Source organism: Mixophyes fleayi, chromosome 7, assembly GCF_038048845.1.
Source record: "Mixophyes fleayi isolate aMixFle1 chromosome 7, aMixFle1.hap1, whole genome shotgun sequence".
NCBI lineage: Eukaryota > Metazoa > Chordata > Amphibia > Anura > Limnodynastidae > Mixophyes > Mixophyes fleayi.
The window spans coordinates 95,442,245-95,469,784 of record NC_134408.1 but is presented as its reverse complement, the minus strand read 5'-3'; the positions used below and the strand labels follow the sequence as shown (position 1 = coordinate 95,469,784).

Below are 27,540 nucleotides of genomic sequence, written 5' to 3'. Positions count from 1 at the left end.
AGCCAGGTTGAAGTAAAGTTGTGGCAATGTTATTTTGAGGAGTCTTCAGTCCAATTGTACAGTGTTGCCATCTATGTGTACCTGATCTTCATTCATTTCTGTCAGTAATTTGTTGGCAAGGTCTTTTTCACTCTTGTCTGCCCCTGTAGTGTTAGCGTTTAACAAGAGCTGCGGGATGGAGACAAGAACATTGCAGAAACGTGGATTATACGTTAGCAGCAGCCAAGAAGAGAGAGGGTCACGTCTCAACGAGAACATGCATATTAACAGTTGTGCACTGCACTAAATTAAAATTTCATATTGTGATAAAAGATTTACCTACTGTGCACAGCACAAATTCTACAAATTTAAAAATGTTTTTAATAATTTGGGGCAAATACACAAACATGGTGGTCTAAACCCTTACTGACCAATCGTACATTTGGCTTCATCAGTTTAGCACATACAACAAATTTCTCATTTAGTGCTAAGATTTATAGCATTTCTATCCAATAGCGATAATCCATATTAAGGTATAAATAGTATAATGAATATTTCAGAGCAGAAATTAATTTAATCAATGTCTGTTCACAATATTTGCAGGTAAAATATGTGAAATATCAGCTGCTCAATGCAGGACTTGAGAGACATTAATCAGAAGTATTTTGAATGTTCTCAAGTCATAAAATTGATTATGTAGTCAAAGAAAGGAGTGTAAAAAACTACTATTGCTGCTGGTGTGTTAATGGAAAGTAAATCTTCCTAACGTTAAGCTCTAAAAAAGAATTGAACACAATAAAACAACTAAAAAAAATACTATATTACCTCCAAACAACTAAAATTATGTTAATTGTACAAGCATATTAACTGAAAGGGGTCCATACATTGCAGGAGTTTGGTTTACATAATGCGGTCAGCCAACTAAGTCATTAATAGTTTTAGTAACGAGCAGACTACTTAAGCAACAAATACAAAAAGTTGAGATTTTCATGACAAGAACATCCCTTTTACTGTCCTGATGAGGACACTTTGAGTTGCAAAGAACTACACTTATAGTCCATCATTCGCACTTTTATACATACAAGTATCCTGCCACTGGCTAGAGCCTTACCCTGCAATTCTGAAGCAGTCTGATGAGGTGCTCAAAGCAGTTGCTGTTTAAGAAAATTGCTTGCAGTACCGGACTGTCTTTGCAGTTCAACATAGCAGTCATATAATCTGTACACAAAAAATAAATACTAATTAGTCAATATTCTAGAATAAATATTATACAAGACTGAGGTTTTTATTTATTCATTTTAGAAATCTGTGCATGTCCCAACAGTTATAATTTAGAGTTGTATTATTTAATGTACATGTTTACAGTAGGCTTCCAATCTTCTTCCATTCATACCAGACAAACTTCTGTGACACTTTCCCAGTTACTATACCAATCTTGTGGCCATACTAGGATGGCTTCACCAATGGCCATTATACCAGGCAGTTGTGAACCTGTGGCAGTGTTTCACATGGGGTTAGTGGGTGTTGAGAAGAAAATTATAATTTTGTTTAAGATACAACAAATGGTAGGCGTTTGTTAGAGATGAATGAATATGATGTGGAATGCGATAAGCGAAGCTGCAACTTTCTGAAACCTATAAGAATGATATTGGTAATAGTAGGCTGGAGGTCGGAATTAAGATAGATTGGTTTGAGGGGTTCTTTTATGAATGAAATCCACCAACTTCAGATTCAGAGCCAGTAACGTGGGTCTTCTGTCAAAAGATTTACTGCCCTGAACGGCTCTAAATAGGAAAGCTTGTAGTCCCCCCTCCTCTTTGGCCTATGCACAGAGCTACTCACGGCCCAAATGTATCTTGGTTGGCCCTACAGAGTACTATTGAGTGGCCTTGTTTGCAGATGATATATATTATTTACCTTGATAAATAATATACCTCAAGAAAACTTTGATTTCAGAGCCCAACCTATTTTTAATGGATCTCAAATTTCAGCAGATTGCATGGTTTTGTTTGAATCCAGACTAAGTTGGAAGCAATGGCAGAAGTTACGTCCCCACAACAGTACACACTGATGAGCTGGAAATTTAACTGCAAATGGATAGTTTGTATGATGCCAACTATCCCCAGATGTTTAATTCCATTCATAGCCAACTGAAATTGTTGAAACCATCAAAAATTCCTCTGCCAAGAATAAACAGTCAAAATTATCACACTCCCACAATCTATTTCAATCTCTCCCTTTACTGGTACCTACTAAAACAATTCTGAGGCTGCAAAGCCAGAATTGTCTATAAAGTTACAGCTATGTCTTTCAGAAGGGCTAGACTTACCAAGAATTTTAGATTATTGCAGAGCTTCCCAGTTAACTTACTCGTATCTGCCAGGAAACAATGTATGTTAAATTGATATGGAGCAGGACTTGGTTTCACCATTTTCTTTCTCACTGCGTCTTATGGGCAGGGCCAGATTAACCCGAGGTCTAACTGGGCTACAGCCCAGGGGCCTCGGGCATCCAGGGGGCCCTTGAAAGTGCTCAGCAGCATTATTGATCGGGGTGGGGGCGCCCCCAGCCCGATCAATGCTGCTCAGCCTGTCACTGTAGTCCTCCTTCCCCAACGCTCAGTAATCTGCTTGCTGAGGAGATCTCGTGAGAGTGAGACTATGAGTCTCACTCTCATGAGATCTCCTCAGTAAGGAGCTTACAGCACGCCGCGGAAGGAGGACTACAGTGACAGGAGAAGAAGGTAAACGCTTGGGGGGGCCTCACGGGAGGGCGGCTCACAAGGGGGGCCTCACGGGGGAATGAAGGCCCTCCCAGCCCAGGGGCCTCCACTCCCTTAATCCGGCCCTGCTTATTGGGCACTGACAGAAAGAGCATCTCAGTCAACATAAATGTCTAACACACAAACATATGACACTAAGACTATGGAATTCTGTACAACTCTTTCATGTAGTACTGGGCGGAGTGATATAACCATAGTCCATTGTGTTAACAAATTTGGCCTCTCAGTGACTATTGGAATACCAAGCTGACATATTTTGTTAGGGTACATTTAATACAGTGGGGATAAAAATCTGATCAATCTTTTAAAGCTCTGTAAGGACCAAGAGGTCTACAGGGGAGCCATTTCTGACATATAGGGACTCTTCTATCATGGCAGACAGAAACTTAGAACACCTGCAGTGGTCTGGTGAATGGAAAAGGACACAAACAATTCTCAGTGATAAACAATGGGTAAAATTACAGAAAAAAATACAAAATGCTAGACAAAACACCATGGGTCTTGTAGACCAGAAATTCAGTGATCATGTATGTGCATCGGCAGACTATTTCCACTGCTGATTGTCATGTCCACTAGTGTGTACTGTATGGCAACAAGTTTTCTTTCATTATTAGCCAAACAGTTGAATCTTCAGTTCCTTTTAACTTGTGGGTTCATTCAGGAAATGTGTTCTTTCCTATAATAACCACAATAACTACTAATATTTTCATCAAATAGAAAGTGCAGCAACATGGCAGCAGCACCCCATCTCCCCTAGACAACAAATAGTAAACACGATATGGTGAGTATTTAAAAATGACAATTAAACAGACATACTGAAAGCACATTCAGATCAGAAGCTACAGTTTTAGCAAGCGTTTAATTGACACCCGGTGCATCACAATTTTAACATATTGCATTTTGCTTGGAAATACCATAACAACATTTTTAAATCAGTATTACCGTTTTGCCTCTAGTACCAGCACTGGCATCTTGGGGGACCCCAAACTGCAAAAGTCATTCATTCTAAAATACAATTGCCCATAAATAAACAAGACACTGTTCCATCCCTCGCCAAATGTAGCCTGGGCTTATTACCACTAAAGTAACAGTATGGGGCCCCACTGCAGAAATGGCAACCAGTACTGGGGCCCCACTGCAGAAATGGCAACCAGTACTGGGGCCCCACTGCAGAAATGGCAACCAGTACTAGGGCCATAAAGTGGAGACCCACTGTCTTCATGTGAAAACAGCCTCGGTACAGTCAACCTGGCATGGAATTCACTAAGGGAATCAGGCCCGTAAAAATCTGTGCACTCCCTCAGTGCAAAGCAGGTTAATGATGCAAACTATTAATGGTTTAGAACCATAAGAGATCTTTACGATAAAGCTGGAACTTGTGAACTTGAAAACTTACTTAGCATCTGTATCTGTAGAGTGATGAACCTGCTCTCCCACTGCCTGGACCTTCTCAAGCTCGGTAAAGCAGAATGGTCAGAGTTGAGCAGCTTGAAGTAGTTCTCTAAAACGGTGCTAATTTCCACTTGTCGTTGGTCTGAACTGCTGACCAACAGAACGTGCACAACCTCTGTCAGACACTTGAGGGTCAGTTCTGCTTTACGACTCACTTCATCTGGGTCACGCTCGTCCCATGTGTCACAATCTGCTAATACTCGCATTAGAACTTCCATGGTGGCTGGAGAAATGACTTGAAGAGCATTTCTCTGTAATAAAAAAAAAAAAACACATACTAAATAAATTTCTCATTAACATGGATTAATATACAAGCAAGTATAAGTTTCTTCTGGCAAAACCTCTACGTAATATGTGTTGAGTATATTTAACTCTCTTGATGTCATCTACAATTTTTGGAAGCAAACATGGCCTTCCCTTGGGCTATTTTCAACTGCAAAAAAGTGAAAGTAAACATTTGTGTATTGCTCTTCTTGGGATATAAATCACACAAAGATGACATGTTAAAATTTACATTTTGTGGGAGGAAGGACTACAACCTGCGTTACAGAGCTGTTCCTAACTGTATATATGTGTTTGAGAAGCAGCAATAACTAGCACTGGTCATGCATTGAAATTCGTCATTAACACATTATACATCTCAAATGGACTGAAAGAGAATAACATTTATATTGTATCAATTTTTACTGTATGTTTATGCTTCAAATAAAGAAAATTTGTACTTTCAAGTTTGTATAGACTGATGTAGAATTGTGAATATGGTGCAAAGACAATTTTATAGGTTATATTCTTTATTCACTGAGCAATTGCATTCACTTACCTGCCCACCTGATAAAACGGCTCCAAAGAGGTGTAATAAACAACATTTTAAACTTTCTTTGAGATGCTCACTTTCTTGGAAACACTCTATGAAACATAAAAGAGTACACTATTAAGAACCATACATTGCAACTATGCCATTGCTGGTCATTTAACAGAGATACTCACGGTAAAAGAAAGGTATGAATTCCACCGTCAGGACGGCTGCTTTGTATTTCTGCCTGCTCTTCTCCACTAAACAAACAGTTCTTCTGAAAAACAACACGTGGTTTATATGTACATGGTTAGGAACCCATTCATAATTTATTACTGGTAGCCAAATACGTAAGTGCATTCAGCAAATATTAACAGTTGCTGACAACTGTACCAACTGAATTTAATACCACCAATTTTCCCCATTTTCATTCTGGTATTTATTTTCTGAACAAAATGCTTGATACAGAGAATGACCAGATTAAATAAATTCTCATTGGATAACAGTCAAATGGCAATTTGAAAACTCTGAGACCAAGTGATTCCAGCCAAATGCACCATGGGCAACCTGGAAACTATGAACAGATCCCTCCACAGTATAATATATAAGCACTGTGGCATACAACCTATGCCACATACTAACACCTATGAATGCCAAATTGCAAAACAGGCAATCTATGAGCCACGTAATTGCTGTGTGCACTTTCCCAGGGCACTTTTTATAGATCAATGGTCCTGTTTAGTTTCTTCTTTATCATTTATAGTCTGAACCATATACTTCTGCACTTTATTAAAGTCAGAGTGCAAACCCAGAGTGGATCTAGCTGTTATGCTGCTTGAGCAGGTAACTAAAGCTGGTATCACACAAGCAATATTTAACCACCAGCCAGGGAAAACATCCTTCATTAGTTCACAACATTTTTAATGCTGCATAAAGAAAAGAATCAACCACCTCCTAGAAAAAGCTCTAAATAGCTACTAGTTTCAGTGCATCGCTTGTGTAAAAGATGCAGGAGAAATAACATTCGGTTTTATTCTATTAAACATTTGTGGCTTCAGCTCTTTTCCTGATCAGCTCAAGGGTAAGTCAACAGTTACATTTTCTTTGGAGTGCAAAAATCATTAGAACATAAAGGAGCATAAAAAATTATAATATAATAATTTGTAATTCTCCTAATTATTCCCATTCATACTTATTTGCCCTTAAAACAGTGAGTGTGGACGAAGCCTAAATGTTGCATACAGTATTTTAAAAGCAAACTATGCAATACGCTTTGTGTGACACTTGCTAAACAAAACCGATTCATTTGAATAAGGAAGTATTAAAAGAAAAATGTAAACAGAACAGTCTGTTTCCCTTAAGTAAAAATAAGTAGCAATGCACAAACTTTAGAGGTACCCTTCTTACACCTTCTACAAACCAACATAATTTATTTAAATGTATTCAAAACTATACAAATAAATCATGTTATTTATTCATTATGATATTTATCACCAAGAAAGGAAATCATTAATTCAGGTAGCAAGTAGATGAGAAGTTTGCTACCGACTAATCACCTCAGTATAACTCATTATCACTCCACTGATACAGAGTACGAATCGGGCAGGCACTAGATATATTCTGTAAGACCGAGTGCCAAGGTCAGTGATCAGTAAAGAAGAATGTGCTGACAGTCACAAATGAAAGTATGGCCGTACATATTAACAGAGAGGAAGTTGTGTCACATGGAATGACAACTATAGTGTGAAGAGAAATAGCAATACAGAAAAAGTCAAGACCTCTCTGTAATTTGTAAGGATATATAATTATATTTAATAATGTAAGAATGCTTATGTTTCATCCCTCTATTGGCTCTTCACCAGGCACAATTATATTTTATAGGAACCACTAACACTGGATGAGCTTAGCTCTATTAGTTTGTGAAATGTAGTCTCCTATTCATGAGAAAATTATCACAAATAAGTACATATCCTTCTTTACACTGAACAACAACAAATACGCATATTATACAATTCATGTATCATATTAGGTAGACTAGGCAAGTCTAAAGTGCTTTGTACATTCTTCATGAACATAAAACATACCCGGATACAACATGCCGCCAGTTTCGATATGGGTCATAGAGGCTTTCACAGAACACCAAAGCATGTCTTACAAACTCCTCAATAGGGGCTTGGTCCGTGACTTCTTTCTCCTTAGTTTTACTTTTTAACTGCAAAGCCAATTATTTAAAATCATTACTAATCATCTATTGAAATACAAAAAAAAAAAAAATTAAAACATCAAAGATCATACCTAAAGTCTCACTATGTAATATTAAGTTAAAAAAAATCAATATATCAATTTTCTTTATCAATGAGACTTTAGCATGTTATCCTCAAAGCAAAGTACAAGTAATGAAATCCGAGTTTAATATAACAATATAAACTTGGTAGAAATATATTTGTCTATTACGCTGTAATACAAAATAAGCAATAGATGATAAATAATGAAGCTAATGTTTAGCTATTGCAACAATAATGAACATGTTATAACTCTAGCACCACTATAAATAACAATATATTAAAATGAGTTCAAACAGAAAAGAAAGATTACCTGCTGAACATAGAGTGTCGTCATTGTGATCACATAGTTGATGTACGAGCAGCATCCGATTTCCTCTACGTTGGACAGATTTCTGACAGAAGATTACATTTTGTTAGATGAATTTATAAATATGCACAGAACATGAGCAGTAATTGAAAATAATCTAATAAGACTACAGAGCAATTGTCTTTCAGTTTGTCCAAATCATAACTCTAGTGAAATTTTCTGTAGTACACCATTTTCTTTCCCAGAGAGCAGGAAGCCCAATTTTATCAAATGTGACATTCTCCCATTGATTTCTCAACTATAGTCCTAAATAGGCCATTTATAACAATATGGGTTGTGGGATTTTTTATTTATTCATTCATAGATGGATGGCTGTTTTTAGTACGTTAAAGCTGCATCCCACACAATTAGCTGTAAGTACTGGTGCATCCAAACAATTTTGATCATTAGTTGGTTTACTACTATTTGAGTGCAGCAGTTCGTTTTGTACGAGTCAGAGAACGGGTATCCATTTGTCTACCCTCACAAGTTTACAGGCAAGATTGTTAAAGCAAGCCCAGGCTCTACCTCACATAGGTATTCATATCACAGTACTGCTAGAATGACTAACCTCATAACCTGTGTTTAGAGACATGATGGTGTTGCTATACTTGGGTTCAGTTTATGGGAGGCCTTAGAGCAAACATTTCTCCTATAATTACTGTTTAATCTATTTCATCATTTGAGATACACAAACCTTAGCTGCTCACCCATGAATGAATGCCGAGTAGAATTATTAAGAATGTATGTCCATTAGCATTACTGCTCCTAATGAGAACCTATGTTTCAGCTGAATGACATTTTACAAGCTGCCTTGTGCTTATGTACGTTCTCAAAAAAAAAAAAGAAAAATGTCCCCAAATTTCCAGATGTTCCCTCTCCAACAAAGAGAGATCATGAAATATCCCTGTGCAAATATCAGCTTGCTGAGAAAACACTCGTTTCCACTCCCAGCCTCACAGAGAACCTTAGCAGAAAGACACTCATGCTCACTTCTGGGTGGATAAGTAGCCAACATTCGCCATTCGGTTTGAGCAAGCAGAGGTATTTCATGCTCTCTCCCAGGTGAATGGAGCATCGGGATGGAGGGGGAGCATGTAATGAGGACATACATGTTGCACAAGGCACCAAGTAAAATATATTTTAGCTAATATATGACAGATCCTCTTTAATAATTATGTTTGATCTTTCTACTTCATTCTCCTGCAAATTCATCTAGAGTTAAATGGATGTTGATGATGATGATGATGTTGGTTGGGGGATAATTGCGCGAGTAGGAGAAACAATAACACTAATGTCCCCCACTCAAAATAAGTTTTGGTTTTCATATTTCAGTGCAATTGTAAGGTGCTATGATGAGCAATTTCCATTTTGAACAATCTGATGGTAAGAAAACAGTGAGGCTATGTGCAATGTGCTCATCTAACATTGAGTGTGCCATCCTCATATAAGAGTATTCCATTTGGGAATCACAAGACAACAGTTTACACTTAAAACGACTTAAAACGACATTTATTGTAGATACCAGAAGAACAGGATACTATCTGTAGGAATTACCCCTGTGTCAGGTGTCCCATTTATCTCTTATATTCAAGATAAACCATACATAATGAAAGACTATTGTAGCTGCATAAAGAAGGCACATCGGACACCCAATAATTTATTACCTAGGCGGATATCTTAATAACCCATTACCTAGGCGGATAACTTAATAATTATATTGCAGCAATAAACAGTAAGGACATATTATATTGAAGTAGAAGTGTAACACATAGCTTGGGAAGAATCAAGCAGTAATGCACCTGCAGATGATTATGAAGAATTTGACAAGTAGAAGAGACAGTGCCTGCTGCTCCTCCTCCAGCCCATCAGCTGTCTTCTCCACACATTGCAGCAGCTGGAGCCGTAGCACTCGTAGTATGTGGTCGGGAAGCAGTGATAATACTGGGGGTTCATCATCAACCCTTCAAAATAAAAATAAATGTTTACTATAATGCAGCAAATGATGTGTTTTACCACACTTAAAAGAGCCAATAGCCAGCAATACAAATTCCTAGATCAGAGCTCCCATGTCCCAGCCAGAGTGAACAGCTATTTGGCCAGGATTTTTGTTTAAGGAGGATAATCCATTTGTGAGATAAACGCTAAGCACTATGCATGTACACCTAAAAAGTAAGTCCCCCACAGATTAATCAGCCAAGGAGAAAGCATGAAGTGTTTTTACATGCTATATGTAAACAAGATGAGACAGACTTATGCTCACTTCCTCCTACAGCTCCTCTGCACTCATGAGTCAGGGGAGCTACAACATAGGACGCAGCCGTCCGCGAGTCCTCTCCATAGCGAGCATTCAGCACTAAATGCTCTCTACTGGGTGGAGGGTGCAGTGTGGGATTTACTTCTGTTCAGGTCATACATAATACAACAGCTTTCATTTAAAAAATGATAGGGCCTCTTTAACGGCTTCTAAATCTGAGCACCCTACAAAGTGGAAACTCAAGAGCCATACAATTTTGCAAACATTTATTAAATTTACATATAAAAGATGTTGTACACCTATCCTTGCTGATGACAACTGACATAAGAGGCAGGAGGTAGCATTCATTGCCATATTTGATGGAACATATGAAATGTGATCAAGATTATAACAAATACCCTGGTCCTGGAGAATTTAAGGAGTTTACGCAATTAATAAAAAAAAAAAAAATATCGTATTTTTTCCGTCCGATCAATAAAGCATTTTCTAACTCAACAAGCCAGTATTTCTAGATTGAAGGCATACAATAATTTTTTTGCAGTGTTTTAGTACCTGGTTGGCATCTCATCAAAGTCGACATCAAGGAACTGTTCATAGCTGGAAACAAAACTATCCAACCAGAGCCGCAGGTAGTCTGGGTTTTTCTGTGTAACAGAAACAAACATTTAATTATCAGAGAGTTGTGAAAATGACAGCTAAATAATTCTCATGATCAATGAGTATGGTACAATGTTATCCAAAGGATCTCTGAAACCTGCCATCACAAAGCAAATATTAATAAAAATCTATTTTTATTATTTTAGCCGTTAGTATAAATAGAGTTGTGCAATAAGTTCTGGGTACATATTTAAGCTAAGAGAGGCAGCACATAAGAAAAATACACAGACCCATTTGGAATTTAATTCCAAATGACCTAGTACTTTTTTCCACCCACCATTTGCACAATAAATCTGTGTCCTGATTATTGGGTGGAGGAAAAACAATGGGCTGAAAAAGAGCCAGAGCCCAACAACCTGCTAGAAATGAGAGCTGGCTCTGAATGGAGGAGTGCCATGCAGGTCTAATCTGAAGCTTTCATATCTAGCAGTGTGCTGGATAACGGCACTTTCAGGTGCAGAGCTCTCTACCAACTTTCCAGCTCCAATGCAATGGATATCGGTAGCAGCTGCTTAACCTGTGGTGCTGGGAATTGAGGCAGAAGGTGATATCTGTTAAATTATATAAAAACCACATCCAAAGAAAAATACAAGTTTTAAACCTCTTTGTAAGAAGCATTTATTCATACAGATATGTGGTCCATTGGCAATTTATTTTAGATCATTTAAAGTATTCTCCAGACTTAAATTTTGCAGATTAGGGCTCCCAAAAAAATCCCTGAACAATCAGAGATATACAGAGAACAAAGACAATACTATGGCAATGGAAAGGCTCTGCTTTAAGGGTCTTATCCAAATAAGTAAAATGAATAAGGCAGCTTACTCCAGAAAAACTCCGTAAAATCTGGCCCTCGGAGACCAAATATTGTTGGAGGAATTGTGGGGAGATTGGAACACATATACATATCTTTTGGAACTGTCCTAAACTTCAGCCATTGTGGACTGAAATCTTTCAGTTAATTACTCAGGTTACCAAGGTTAACTTATCTCCATCCTCGGCTATTGCACTGTTACACCTCTACCCTCCTCAACTTCAGAGCCATAACCATTATGTTACTGGGCACATACTCATCGCAGCTAGAGCTTTAATAGCTCAGAATTGGAAATCCCCTATGATCCCACCCCTTACTAAAATTATTAACAAAATACAACACAGTTACGAGATGGAAACTATTGGTTTTAATTATGATACAGCGGCCTCTTCATCATTGATTAAATGGTTCATATGGTACAAGTACTGTACAGAATATAGTTCTGGGTCTAACACCTACGTTCTATTATATTATGTTGAGAGTTCTTGTAGGACGTTAGCTTGTTGTTCATAAAATCATTTTACTGGTACTTTTGTTTATTGACTGGTTTGTTTCCGACACTTACCCCCCTTGTTTGTCTCCTCCCTCCTCCCCCCGAATGTCTACGTCTTAAATATATTCCAATGTTGAGTGTTTTTTTTTTCTTTTTTGATTGTTTGTTTATTGGCAGTATTGAGAGAGCATTCAATTTTACACTATGCACTGTATTTGGTAATTACTGCTTAGTCTGTTACATGTTTTCCTATTAAAACTCAAAAACTTTTAAGTTAAAAAAAAAAAAGAATACGGTGGCATAAATTGTGACAAACAGGGTAAATTATGGTTTAGGAATATAGTGGGATAAAGAAACATTTCCGATTTTCTGAGTTAACAGTAACGTTTTAACATTCAAGGTAGAACGATAATCTCTTTTATAAACATATCAGGCTTTATTTTGAATTATATTTTACAAGTTCATAGCTCAATATACCTGCTATATCATGCCAAAGTACAAAATAAAATATACATCCTATTATAATGGAACATTCATTTTTACAGTTTACAAATTGTAACAGTTTAGTCTTCCTGCAGAAAGTGTGTTTTTGTAATAATGGTGTGAAACCATCCTTATGTGAAACACAAAGTGAGAATGTCATAGCAATAGCTTGTTTACATTAGTTAATATACATAAAAATACTCCTGTGCAATGTTGAGAGTAAAAAAATAAAATGAAAAAAGTGTACAAGGTTAGATTGTAAGTAAATTGGGGCACAAGCTAGTGGCCTCTATGTGCCACATATTTATAACTAATTATTTACATTTTATTCACCCTCACAAGCTGCACTTTTCAGATTCAACCAAAACTGGGCCAGGGCTTAGCAGTGCATACCTTGAAGTTTATTTAAATAAATAGTCATACTAATCCTTTTGTTTTTCCTTTTTGTGAATGCAGTACTTGATTATGGCAGTTAGGACCAAGCATAATTTTCCATCTCAATTACTTTATAGGACTATTTTTAGACACTACAGACTGACATTGGGGATGAGAGGGCTGTTTTATTATTCCCCAGTGCCCACTGAGACAGTTTTTGGAGCATGTGAATGCACTAGGTTACCGCATTGGCAGTTTTTAGGTGCATTTGGCTAGAATCTCGCTTCAAAACCAGTTACATACATACATACATACATACATACATGCAGGGCCGGATTAACCATAGGGCTAACTGGGCTACAGCCCAGGGGCCTCGGGCATCCAGGGGGCCCTTTTAAGTGCTCAGCAGCAGTATCACGGGGGGGGGGCCCTCACGGGGGAATGGAGGTCCCCTTAGCCCAGGGGCCTCCATTCCCTTAATCCGGCCCTGCATACATGTAAAGGATAAAATAGATGGGGCTAGAACAACCTGTATCTAATTAGAGCAAAAGAACATTGGCAGCAGCACAGAGTATTTCAACACAGCCAATTCCTGCATGCCGATGTATTGGGACGGTTGAATCGGGAGGGGCCGAGTCAACAAAGCTCATCTGAGCATTCAAATGTTAACATAAATAAGCGATCTGAGGCACCAATGAAACTGGAGTGGGCAGATGGTATTGACAAACAGGCCACATGAAATAAAATCCATACATCCACCCTGTTATAAATGTACCCTTTTATGTTCATAAAGGTTTAATGAAAATTGTATTATTATTATAAGTTATTATTATCAACCTTTATTTAAAGGGTTCCACATAACGTCCGTAGCTTCGCACTGACAGAAAACAAGACAGTACAATACAGAAAGCAAACAACACTACAACACTCAACACAGCTACTATGATGGAATAGGTGTATTCAGCGCAGGCTGAAACCTGTGCTTATTCCAATGGGCGCAACTAACAGGTTTAGAGCCACAGGAAGTAGCAAACAAATCAATTCTGGCTGCAATTGTGAGCTGAAGGCAAATGATGGGAAACACAGATCAAATATAAATTGTGTGGAACATCTTTATTTAGATTTTGGGTTACTTAAAAAACAAAACAAAAAAACAAAACCTCATCTACTACAAAATGGAGAAGAACAGAATAACATTTGTGTCGCCCATCAATAAATATCTAATTTGGGAGACACATTTAAATTTGCCTGTCTAAACTGGTTTCCCAAGGTCATAATTATCTGAATGGTAATATTACAAATCATTTTCAATTCTCCAGAGGAAAAGTGAGCTGGGAGCAAAGCCAAAACAGGGAGTGCAATGAGGGCAGGGCAAAACATTCCTTCCATGCTGCAAGTGCAAAGCTAATCTCAAGTACGCAATCCTCTCCACACATTCTGAGACTCTGCTTGCTTCTAATATGAGATCACCTAACAAAAAAACAGACTTGCAAAGCAACAGAGAGCCCAGAACAGAGCATGCCAACAGTAAAACAAAACATTTAGAGTATTTTAACACACTTTCTCCTATTCATCTCCTCTATGCACCCATCCAAACATTAAAACGGAAACAAATAAACAAGACAAGCCAAAAGTGCATTTGATAAACATTACTGTAGCTCATCGGCAGTTCAAAATAAGGTAAAATATTACATTATGTAATGGCTAACACATTTTCCCATGCAATCATTAGACTACGCACAGCACAAAATGTAAACCTCCACTCACAACGACCAGACTAGCACATATGAACAAATGTAAGCTCATATTCATTAGAGACAAAAATAGCCGTGCATTATTTATGTAGTCATACAGTATGTATCACCACTAATTAGACCAGGTGGACTATTTAATGTCAACAGAGCTAAGCTTGAATATGCCATAGTGTGTAGGCACTCCTAGGATAACTATGTAATGACTGCAGACAGAAATGATGGATGGTAACACGAGAAGATCTCAGCAAATACGAAGTGCAGTGATTTAATAAGTATACAGTAACAAAAGGAAAAAAAAAAATTAGATTACGTTACAGTCGTCTTATGCATGACCGAAAGCTTTTCAAAAGGCATAACTTATTTATTTAAGGCTATCCAGCAAGCTAATGCGATCACAGATTTGTCTGATGTAATGTGGAAGATATGCAGCTGCAATTCTGACAATAGGAAATGCTTTAAAATCCCAACAGTCATGGTAGATAACACATGACAATGTTAAAGATAGACTGACAGTTCACAAAAAACAATTTCAGGGCATAAGGCTAAGACCTCTGAGATGTAGTATTTCAGAAAATACTACCTTTGCCACAAGCTACATGTGAAAAAAAAAAGCAGACGCTTATGGATGTTTATAGGTGGCTGCGTAGTTGGTGTAGGATGGAGGGTTTCAGCTGTTGGAGAAATGGACACAATTTCTCCCACCTACAGGCTCTACAGTTCAGACAGACTGTACTGTAATTGGGAGTGTAACAGGGTTCATTGAGGTAACGTAGAGAGGGTTGGGTGGTATCAAAAAAGAGGAACATGTGTATAAAATTAGGCATTTTCCAAAAAGTAGGTAAACTAGAATTAACAATTTTTTAAAGGGAACCATGATATAAGTGTGATTTGTCTGGGTGAAAGTCATGGAAGGAAATGACATGGCTATTAATGATAGAAAACACACATAAAGGTGAGGGGTTTGTGTATATGTGCAAATCAATTATCAGTCAACCCCGACGCTATCTCTATGGAGATTATGGAGATTATGGCAATGTGGAGTCCATATGGAGGTGTGTGGGTGTTACGCGAGAAAATTACTCCAGTAAAGTATTCATAGAGGTTCATTAAAAGCCACCAAGGATAAACAATTGTACAGAAGTTCAAGTATTACAAACTTATAGGGCAGCAAAAAAGTGGTCCTCTCATGGGTGATAATAAACTATGCATAGACAAACTGGGACAATGAAACAAGTTATAGTGGCAACGGAAATCAATCTGTATACATTTTAAAGAGAACTAATTTTTGCAAGTGGCAACAGAAACACCTGTGGGTGTGGGGTTAGTTCTGCTGGACATGCTGCAGTTTCTTCACATAGTCCCAATACCTACTGGTAGGTTCACTGGCTTCTGACTAAATTAACCTGTGTGTTCTCATGGGGTAAGGAATATTGAATGTAAGCTCCACTAGGCCAGGGACGAAGGTAAATTATTAAATATTCTCTTTAAAAGTGTAATATGTATTGTGCTATATTAAATAAAAAGGTTACTTCTATTACAAAGACCACATTTTTACAAATATTTTTGTCAAACTGCACATGTATACTGTATGGCAACAAGATGTGGTTACACAAGAAAGCATTGGCTAGGATAATGGAAAAAGAGAGAATTTAAAAGTTGTTAAAACTAGAAATGTAATACTGGAACTACATGGAATGTACGAAATATGTACAAAGGCTAGAGATGATAGTAGCTGAAAAACAAATGCCAAAATGTAGCAAGTCTAACCCCAAAATGTTTTTCAAGTACCTTAACCAGTAAGAAAAATAAAACCAACAAAACTGGTCAATTAAATGATGAACTAGAGAAAATAATTATAGAAGGAAGAGAATTGCAGTAAAATGATTGTGTAGCAATAGCCTATGCACACCACTAAATGCAACCCAATTAAGGAAATTAAAGTTTTGTCTGATGCAGTTTTCATAAAAAGGCTCATACAGAGAACAAGGGGCACCAGCTTGAATGGAATAAAGAAGGTTTCATTGTGAGTATAAGAAGGGGTTCTTTAATATAGGTGTAGTAAAACAGTGGAAGAATTTTCTACCCCCATATGGCTTAAGTAGTAGCGGTCAGTGGGGATTTTGCTTTGTCCTCTTCTGGGAAAAACACAATCAGAATTTGCCCTTTCAAGCAAGGCGCCGTCTCCTCATGTTTATTGGTTTGCTTCTACTTCCTCTATCCCTGCAATATATCTATCTCATGTTCTGTACTACATTTCACGTTTGCTCTGTACTTTGCATATTGTGTGTAACATATTATTCTTTATTTTCAGGTTTTATTGTCTTGATGTTTATTTATTTTCACTTCTAATTTTGCTTGTGGCATCTCTACATTTTAAGTACTATGTTCAATTTCCCTGCTGTATGCCGCTGAAAAATTTTGTGGAACCTTATAACCAATAATTATTTACAAAAGGTTGATAGCTCTATGTCTTTTTTCAACCTTACAGTGGTAAACTAACCACCCATTCACAGACACTATTCAACAGTCCATCACTCTGCTCTGACAATGCAGACAATGTATCTTATCCATATTACTAGAGTATTTTTAATAACTATAAGTGCCCCATAACTTTTGTTTTACACTTTTATTTATTTTTTTTAAGGAAAATGCATCGAAAAGTAAATTGAAAATTTAAACTAAATTATGGACACATTTATCATTATTTACTCAAGGTAACTTCCCCAAAGCCAGGGGAAAAGCATTTTTGTGCAATTATGATGCCCAGTACAGCACAATAGCTATAAAGCTGGATGCACAGAAAGATTTATTTCCCGCGCCCCTGCATCTGTATGAAAAAAAGGGTAGACTATGGCAAAAAGGGCTGGAGTACAGCACTACAATTAGGGAAGGTAAGTTTGTGTATGACAACAAAAAAACTGGAGCAATTAAAGCCCTGTGTGCTATTCAAGGGGCATTTATAATAAATGTCAACATAGCCTATTTTTGCCATTTCTTTTCTACTGACAAAATGTTAGCAGTTTTTCTGTGCAACGGATTTTCTAAATGTCCCAAATAACAATATCACATCTTCAGCTGTTGTATTCTCTTAATGCATAATGAAATGCATGTTTTGCTAAACATTTTAGTTTGTAGCATATGTGATCAACATATTTGATAATTAAACATCTATCTACAAGAATATTTTTATCTAGAGAAGATATATAGTCAGTAAGCACGGTACATTCCACTTTTAAGTCTGTAAATGATGCCCATCACGTAGATGGCATAGTGCCATCTTATAGATGCACGTCTCTGCTAAATAGTAACAGTGGGCCACACATTCTGTGTATCATTGTGAGAGGGTTACCAAGTATTTACAGGTACTTTCCCTCTTTGATGAAGGTTAGCAGTCATTCAAAGTGTCTCCAGCTTTTCTCAGTATCTTTTATTATCCTGAATAGGAGATGTACCAGTAGAGGCATTCTCCCTGTGCTACTGAGAAACATCCTCTGCCAGCTTTCAGTACCTTGGCTCCATTGATCACGTTATCAGTGTCAAAGGAAATTTTACTCAAACCTAGAGCTTAATTTAATAATGCACAAGGAAGGGAGCATGTACAGAATTTGATGCATGTTTATAACTGTACATTGCAATTATGCTATTAGCCAAGCTGCATTATTACATTTTCAATTTTTAAAAAGTGCATAACAAGACAGCATTTGCAGCCAAAACAACCATTACAATTCAATCCTATAGAATTATTACACTCATCAGATTTGGCGCTAAACATATTTGACCAAATTACTCTCAAAACTTAAGGAAATATCTGTCCAAAACTGAAAATTCACTTTTATATCCCAAGTAAAACCGAATCGCAAAAAGTTACATACTTTGGGTTGGGTGATTATGTTATCAAACAGATCCAGTGCCCCACGTTTATTACTCCTATGTGTGTTACCAGTGGACAAGTTGTTTTTCTAAAACCAGACTGGATTCGCAGGAGCAAGGAAAGTACAGCATATATCTCTGCACGCTTCTCAGTCTTACCAAACCATTATAAGTGGAATGATCCTTTAATCATATTACAATAGACAAATTGAATTGGATTGTAATATGTGTGTGGCCAGCATGGTTTACTCATAGCACAAACATCAACACTCAAATCTGTATGATTTTGCAATGGACATATGCAGCTCTTTCTACTTGAAGCCACAGAGAGCAATCAAGTTAAAATAATTGGAATATTTTCCCTTCTGATAAGATCTCTATATTTGAAACATTTTAGTTTTGTGTATTTGTGATTCATGTTAAGCTACCACCACACAACACTACTGTAGACAGTGTCATTATGCCCAGATGAATAAATGCTTTCCCCCATCTCAGGCTCAGCTCTGGTGTCATCCCGGAGAACCTGTTCTGTTTGACAACAGCCTACAACAGGCCACAGTCATACTGTATTTACAAAGCAAGATTGTTGGTGGCATAACTTCATTCCACTCACAGATAAGTGAGACAGTCAGTTGTAAAGGTCAGGAAACAGTCAATTATCAATGTGTAGCATTCTTCAAGAAGACAGACAACTAACTGCTCAGTTACTATATAAAAGATAAATATACACACTTGAAATGTCTTGCATAAAATGTAATTAACAGACAGCCACAGCAATAATCATACAGTATTTCTTGCTAATAAATGTCACATCTATCACAGAAACCTAGCCAAACATACTGCACAGAAAAGATTATTCTATTTAAACATTTTGACCAATAAGTATATTCATTGTGTACCGGCCAAAAAACATACCTCACCACCTAGTTATATAGAGGGACAAGGTTTTTCAGTGTGATTTTTGTTAATCAGATATAAATACATAGGATTCTAACAAAGGGTATTTTAAAATTTACAGAAATTCAGTTCATGGAGAGGGAAAAAAAACAAACTGAGGAGGGCATTTAGGTTCTCAAAAGTAGATGAAGTGGAGAGGTCACTGAGAAGAAAAAAAAATTACATAAATATTGAAAAAATTAAATATGTTTTTTACCTGTGTACATAAAGAAACAATGTAAGGAGTCATGTTGTGCTGTAATAACCCATAGACACCATATCATATTATTGCTCTAACACAAGAGGACATACAGGAAGCTTGAGGCCCACCTTTTCATCACTATGTACCTTTAAAGGGTAGTCTGAGGTTATACATTATAATTACATTTCACCTACAGTGGCAACTGCACAGTTAAGCGGAGGAAAGCTTGGTAGTTTAAAAATAAGATTCTGGCCAATTCAAGAAGTGGTTGTTGGCATTACCAAATTTAGATCTATGCGACTTTCCAACTTCCAAAAACAGTACAATGACAAATAAAGCAAAAATGCTGTGGCCAAGTACTGTGTGGAGAAACACGGCATGATGTCTGTACTTGGAATTAAATAGCCACTATGCAAACATTTCATGGCATATGGACAATCCCACCTGTTCCTCTGTTTATTCTGGGAAAAGCAAAATAAAACTAAAATAGGCTGTATTGCAAAATGCATCTTAAAGTCTGAGCAAAACAATAACGTGTTGGAAGTTACAGGAGCTACGTGTCAATTATTCTTAACATTGGACGAATCTGCTGCCATTGCACAACCTTTGCAGTACAATTTCTTCACATGAAATTTTAACACTGAACACCAAACCATTGAAAAGTTATAATGCCATGGCTAACCACATAGGTTACTGCTAAATCATTGTTAATATAGGAGGCTGCGGTGACAATCTCACTTTACATTAAAATACAGATGCTGCCATAAATAATTGATTTAAAAAAAAAAAAACACAAACAACTTTAAATTGTAAATTAATGAAATCAGCAATATCTGTGGACATGCAGCCAAATAGTGGAGGACTGCAAGTGATGGGCCGCTACCTCTGCTCAGACCACAGATGTTGTAATGTGTAATTAAACAAAGAATAATAGACAAAAAACAGTGTTCCCCTCCCTCTAGGTGCAAAGTTATTTCTTTTTTTTTTTTTTTTTAGCTTCTGACATATCTGAAAACAGTTGCTCGTTCGTGAAACAAATGGGTGCTAACTGAACACATTCCACAGTCCTGTTTGGCGTAGTTATGTGTAGCTGAAAATTCAGTTCTTGCTCCAATAATGATTTTCAACAAAGGCAGCAGACTTATAGGGGTGCTTGACACCATTGATGGAGTAAGTCCTCCACCACTGACTAGCACAGTAGGAACAAAACTGAAAAAAGGGAGTTGATTTCCCTGACAGACTCAGACACTTGGGCTGGTGTCCTAATTATACCACTTTCATACTGCCGCCCCTGCAATATCCCGGGTTTTTGAAGCCGGGTTTTTGCAGGGTCTCGGAGCGTCCCAGCTCAGAAACACCATTCATACTGCACCTCGGACCCGGGAATTTCCCGGGTTGACCCCATTCATACTGCACAAGTCTGTGCCCTGGCAATTTGTGGGAGTCATCACCAGAGCAGTTTTCATTGGCTGAAAAATGGTGATGTCATTGAAAGGTGACTGGTTAATGCTGGAACACAGCCTTTATATGTCTCAATCTGGGGATGTGATGATTCACGCAATCAATATAATAATGTGTATAGTATTTGGGATCTAAGTACTTTTCTTCATCACTCAGCGACTGAACTTATCATTCGGATTCCTGCACACTATTTACAAAAAGGTATGGTAAGAAGGTGTGTACCAAGATATTGTTATTTAAAGGTGCAGGGATAATAACTATTGGTGCTTAGAATTTAATTTTACTCTATGGTAATAAAACGAGGCAGCAACTTGACATGTACATTGAGCTTTCTTCTTTGTGACCCCTCTGTGGCTGAAGAATGAGCATTATACAGCTGCAGGGACTGGCTAAATGACCTTTAATTGTTGATGACCTTTATATACTACTTATATTCCAAATTTAGTGTACTTGTAGCTCTATTCTGGTTGATCTTAATTTTCTCACAATCCAAACCCAATTACTACATTTTACTCTTTCCCCTTTTAATAAAGAATAAAGAAAACTGAGAGGTCACCTTCAGTTCCAAAAAAATGTATGTACACAGCACAGTAGAATCACTGTGAGTTATGCTGCACACAGATCTGTACTATAAAACATATCCGTCACCATTGCCCCACAGTTCTTCATGATTCACTGACAGGCAGACAGCCAATCATCTTGTTTTCTGTGCAACCCGGGTTGAAAAACCCGGGTTTTTCCATTCATAGTGCAGACAACCCGGGTCCGACCCGGGAATTATCCCTCGATAAATCCCGGGTTGAAGACCCGGGTTTTTAGACCCGGGATTTTTGACTTGTACCATTCATACTGCACCAAGACCCGGGTCGTTTGAGCTCGACCCGGGTCGTTTGAGCTCGACCCGGGAAAAACCCAGGATTTTGGTGCAGTATGAATGGGGTATAAGTGTTGTAAGCACCCCACCCCCCAAACCCATATGTGCTGTTTAGAAATGTATATGGAAGCAGGATTTTAAAGGGTCAATAACATCAAACTGTGTACAAAGTCACTTCTTCATATTTGGGGTGTTTTTACTATTAAATAATTTGCCATGCTCCTGCAGCCTGTAGATTGTTGTACTGTTTAAGACCCAATTACACATAACCGTATAAAAAGCTTTGCATGGCCTATAACCGATGCAGTATTCAGTTATACAGTATGCAGAAATCCTGAGCTTGTTTTTTCACAGCTTTTTATTCACCCCTAAGGCAATGTGTTGAACTGGTTTAAGAATTAACGAAAGTCTCAATTTTGCAGTTAGAAAGTTTCCAATTAAAAAAAATGAAAAACAGCCTCTGTTATGTAAGCCCCACATTCCTGATATTTAGCCTGCTTAAGAGACAAAAAGCGTCTATAACTACAGTACACAGAGCATACTGAACTTATTTGACAAGACCTTTGTACTAAACCATCAGCCCTGACGTGTAGCTATAAAACATTCATTCAGAAGGTCTCAACCATATGCAATTCACAGTATTAAATAGTCACTGCAGATAATACAACAAATGACAGTGCACCCAGTTTTGTTCCTGCAAAATTATGCTGTGACAATTTAACCCATTTCCAACCATCAAAGTGATCTGAACTAAATCTACAACCGTGCTTGTGTGTTTATCATTATTTCCTGTATGCATAGATTATCTAATGTAGCGGCAATCCTTGTGTCAGGTATAACACAGTCTGGACAAAGTACTTCTGCCAGAAAATAACAGCAGACACTCCCAAATGAATCATCTACAACAGGCCTGTCCAACCTGCGGCCCTCCAGCTGTTGTGAAACTACAAGCCCCAGCATGCTTTGCCAGTAGACAACCTGTTGATAGCTGGAAGGGCATGATGGGACTTGTAGTTTCACAACATCTGAAGGTTGGACAGGCCTGATCTACAATGACATGGATATATTAATATGCCAATCCCAAATTAAAGGAGGAGAACTTCATGCAGTATGGAAGTCGATTTCAAGTACCTTTTCGTAAGCAGTCTTACAGTAAATTGTAGATTAACATTCAAACTCATAAAAGACTTTTAAATTAACCATTCCAATTCAGGAAATATTGTCAATATATCTTGTAAAATATCTTGTAAAATACTATGGGCCTGACTCATTAGGACACGCAAAACAAAGGTATGTGTGCGTTTCTGTTAACTATAAATCGATCTAAAGGAAAGTCTCTCTGAAGGATACGTCCAAACATACGTGGAATATAAAGTCCAACCACAGGAAGAAAATTTAAAAAGTATTGAATATAATCATTATTGAAAAGATTTTGAAAAACAAACTATTTTTTTCAATGAAATACATTTATCATGATGTTATTAATCTACTGTACATAAAATACATTTTTACAGTTGCTTCTGATTCTAGCATGCATACACGACAGTCATTATTATAAATCGGCACTTATACCCGACCTGTATCTGGTGCAAGTGATATGATGTACCTTAGAGATGCCCAGAGCTTACTGTACATTGACTACATGCATACGTCCATTCCCCTCCTCGCTCCACCCATGAAATCGTAGGCTGTAGTAAGTGTTCTTTGTGCTCAAAGATTAATTGCATGTTCTTGCGAACAATGGAGTATAGTCCATTTCTGGGCATGTGCGATACAATTTTAAGCAAAATGCATCATGTATCGCCATTTACGTCCCTTAATGAATCAGGCTCTATATGTTTAAAAATGGGTTATTATTATAGATATATTTAGACTACCAGTTTCCCATGAAAAGGTTGGGATCGAAAGTGGGCCAAGCAATTGTAAATAAAAAGTGTCAAAGAATTTAAAATAATTATGTGCAAGTATAAATAAAATCAATTGAGAGATAAAACTCTGGCTTGTTCACATATTCATTGGCATGTGAAGTTAAAGAATTAATGCCAATAATAACTGGTCTGTCTAGACGATTTTTCAGCGATATGTAATTACATCTCTTAGGGGCGTATTCAATTGTCGTCGGAAACGCCAAAAATCCTGCAGTCCACGCACGATGACCGTTATTACGGTCATCGTGCGCGGAAAAACAGTTAATGCGGTAATTTACTTGCTGGATTTCAGCTCGCAGCTCCCTGAGCCGCGAGCTGAAATCCAGCTAGATTTTACCGTATTAAACTGTACTAGTTTTAACACCGCAAGACTTCTAAAGAATTGAATATGCCCCTTAGGGGGGGTATTCAATTGTTGGCGGGATTGCCGAAAATCCCGCGGTCCGTTATTACGGTAATCCTGCGCGGAAAAAACGTTAATACGGTAATTTACTCGCTGGATTTCAGCTTGCAGGGAGCTGAAATCCAGCGAGAGATTACTGTATTAACGGTATTAGTTTTTCCGCGCTCGAACCCGCGGCCAATTGAATACCCCCCTTAAAGTCTTCTCTAAAATTTCTTCTAGATTGAATATGAAAAAAAAATATTTGTGATCTTTTCAAAAAAAGTCTATATAACTCACCGATATAGTCTGCCCTATTAAGAAATACAAACCCTCCCCTTTATTTGCTTGTGTTATACTATCTTGCATGTGAATACTTTGGTCTAGATTTACTAAACTGCGGGTTTGAAAAAGTGGGGATGTTGCCTATAGCAACCAATCAGATTCTACCTGTCATTTTGTAGAATGTGCAAAATAAAAGATAACTAGAATCTGATTGGTTGCTATAGGCACTTTTTCAAACCCGCAGTTTAGTAAATATACCCCTTTGTCTTCATTCAATGCAATATTAACCTTGATCTTAAAATTCTACAAAATACTTTGATATGGTTACCTTTAGACTTTGTGAGGGATTCTGACTTAGACGTAATACAACTTTAGTTTTTTGGACTTACCTGAACACCATAAACTACAGATGCATTTGAAGCAGAGCCAATGAGTTTGTTAAATCTTGGCATTAGGCTTTGCTTGGGAATAGAGAGATAAAAAAAAAGTACCTAGAACCACATTGAGGGATAGAGATTAGTTTAATACCTAAAAAAAACAAAACAAAACAAAACACTTTTAAAGATAATTTACATTTCATGTGGCTATCCACATAAACCACCAGTTCTTAGTTTTAACAAGTTTAATTTGAAAGATAAGAAAACAGAATCTCTATAAAAAAAAGAAGAAACGGTGGAATATCACCTTGGTGGAACGTCAGGTTTCTTCAAACACAAGCATATAGAAAATGACGAAAGATGCTTATTTAGCAATCATTTATTCTGAAACATAAGATTTCAAAGTGTTTTGACATTTTAATGAAACAAATAAAATATATTTAAATGACTGGCATATTCGTAAAGCTGCAGCTCATATACTACAGACAGTGTAAGGGACTTCTGGTTATACGAGGTCTCCAACCTGATCAGCAAGTTCTCGCACGCAACTATAGATTATTCATGACATTTGGAGGTAAATAGAGACCTAGAGGTCAGCAGCACCTCAATAACTGCACAGTCAGCTCTGTTACCTGGACAAATTTAGGTTGCTAGATCGTCATTGTGACAAGAAAACGCTCCCTAATGATAGCAGCAGACCTGTTGAACGCGAAATATATAATTACTGGACTCCTTGCATCACAAATTTGTGGTGAATTTATACCAGCTTTAGCCACAAGTCCTGATACATGTAGATAAATAATTTAGGCACTGCAGGCAGCAAAAGCGAATAAAAGTGCTGAGCTCAGCAAGAACAGGTTTGGAACAGGTGGGTGAAAACTTTTATTTTATAGGTTACCAAGGCAATTGCTATGAAGAATCATTTAAATTTGAATAACCTAGCTAATACAACCAGACCAACTTCCCTACAGGCATACAACTAAATATATATATATGTTCAACATGCTCAGCAAATCCTAATCTATAGCCAAGCAACTATTAGTCTTACTATATTTTTACAAAATATTCGCAAACCTTTAATTACAAGCGGTTCATTGGGTCGCCATCATCATCCGCTACTTACACTTGCCCCTGACCACCCAAAAAAAATAAAAAATTTAGTCATATCTGCGACTACGTCACAGTCTGACTACAAACACAAATGCTAGAACAAGCACTTACTGTACATTGCCTATCTTAGAACTCCTCTACCTTTCAAGCCTCCTCAGGTGTAAGGAGCCATAAGTCTGAATAGCTGTATTTGAGTATGTTTATTTTCTGAGCAAGTGCATTGCAAAAAAGAACCACAATAGACACACTATGCCAGTGGGCGTACATCGCACTCCGAATCTGGCTCTGATGGGTTTGCAGAGTAAATGTGCTGGGCACTGCTAGCACATTATGGGCATTGCTGGGTTAACCTCTATAGCTCTGCTACTACACACTGGTCAAATGTGTTACTACTCTCAGAACAGCACACATTTTATTTCTTACAAAACTGCTGGAACCTAATGTTTGGAGAAATTTGTACGCCCCCATCTCAGTCACTCTCAATGCTCCATTTGGTCATTCTTTTCACAGCAATCATTTTGTAATTCCTGGGAATTTCCTTTGAAACAAAATACGATACTGTATCTGAATTATTTTAGTGCTCCATCGTCCTGTAGCAGGATTAACCAAGTACTGTATGATATATAAACAATAACCTTCTAACTAAACAGATATTAGAACAAATTCCATCTAAAAAAATCGTTCCCCTCATTGGTTTCCTACAGTCACATACAGCAGTCTACATTCGCTACTTTAAATGTAGGCATTAAGTTAATGATCTTAGGGACAAAAATCAAATATTCATGAATATTAGTAGTAGTAAGAACATGCCATGCACTGGCAATACATGCTCACCATATCCCATTGAAGCAGTTTATGACATCAAGCTGAAGGAAGGTTTGGAGCATAAACTCCCAGTTTACAACACAGGTTCTGTTTTAAGGCTAAGAAAACAGGACAGCCACCATCAACAGCTGATTAGCTTTTTTTCTCTATGCAGATGCAGAGTAGACAAATAAAAGTTTTTAGTAAAATGATGAGTGTTAATAAGTACACATTGAAATTAAGCTCCATTGTTAAAATGAGAAAACCTTTACAAACCAGAATGATGGTTACACTTTGTGCTAGGGCATCTTTCTATCTTAATAAAATAAAATCCAGTTGTTATACTATCAATGTAAGAACTATAACCTTATACATTTTTTTTCTCCATATTTATTTGGCCAATGTAAATCTCTGCACAATACAATAGCTTTGGAGCATGGCTTAGCGCCAATGGATATGTGAGATGCTATTGGGGGTAAGGTATGATGTCACTGGGAGCATAACCAAACCCATACAGGCTAATAGGCGGCAGACAACCCCCTGAGTTTGCTCATAGGCACAATTAATGTTTTTTCTGTTGTACTGAACTGAATTTGCACTTTCCCTGTGTTTTCAAGAGAATAGTGGTCTACCTTGAAGATACCTCGTCTCCATTCACTAATGCAGCCACCCCATGCTTAATAAGCTATAGAGAGCACAATCACCTGATTAGTTACAACTAGCAAAGTTGTTCTAGCTGTTGGTGAGAAATGGCCAAAGTCAAAATAGCAATAAAAACAACTGTCTGGATGCCTGTGTGTTTGTGCGCAAGTGTGTTTACTATTGGGTTAGCAAGTGTGTGAAA

At 37.4% G+C, this 27,540-nt stretch overlaps 1 protein-coding gene across 1 annotated transcript in view; it reads right to left on the bottom strand.

The window, feature by feature from the left end:
• The window catches only part of NBEAL1 (neurobeachin like 1), a 119,056-nt gene that overhangs the window by 79,527 nt on the left and 11,989 nt on the right, over positions 1–27,540 (bottom strand). Inside the window, exons 3-11 of the mRNA XM_075180152.1 lie at positions 10,447–10,538; positions 9,440–9,601; positions 7,602–7,683; positions 7,091–7,218; positions 5,201–5,283; positions 5,034–5,119; positions 4,158–4,464; positions 1,091–1,197; positions 82–168 (exon numbers count right to left, since the gene is read on the bottom strand). Of these exons, the coding sequence (XP_075036253.1) occupies positions 82–168; positions 1,091–1,197; positions 4,158–4,464; positions 5,034–5,119; positions 5,201–5,283; positions 7,091–7,218; positions 7,602–7,683; positions 9,440–9,601; positions 10,447–10,538 (1,134 nt within the window). The remainder of the gene's footprint in view (positions 1–81; positions 169–1,090; positions 1,198–4,157; positions 4,465–5,033; positions 5,120–5,200; positions 5,284–7,090; positions 7,219–7,601; positions 7,684–9,439; positions 9,602–10,446; positions 10,539–27,540) is intronic.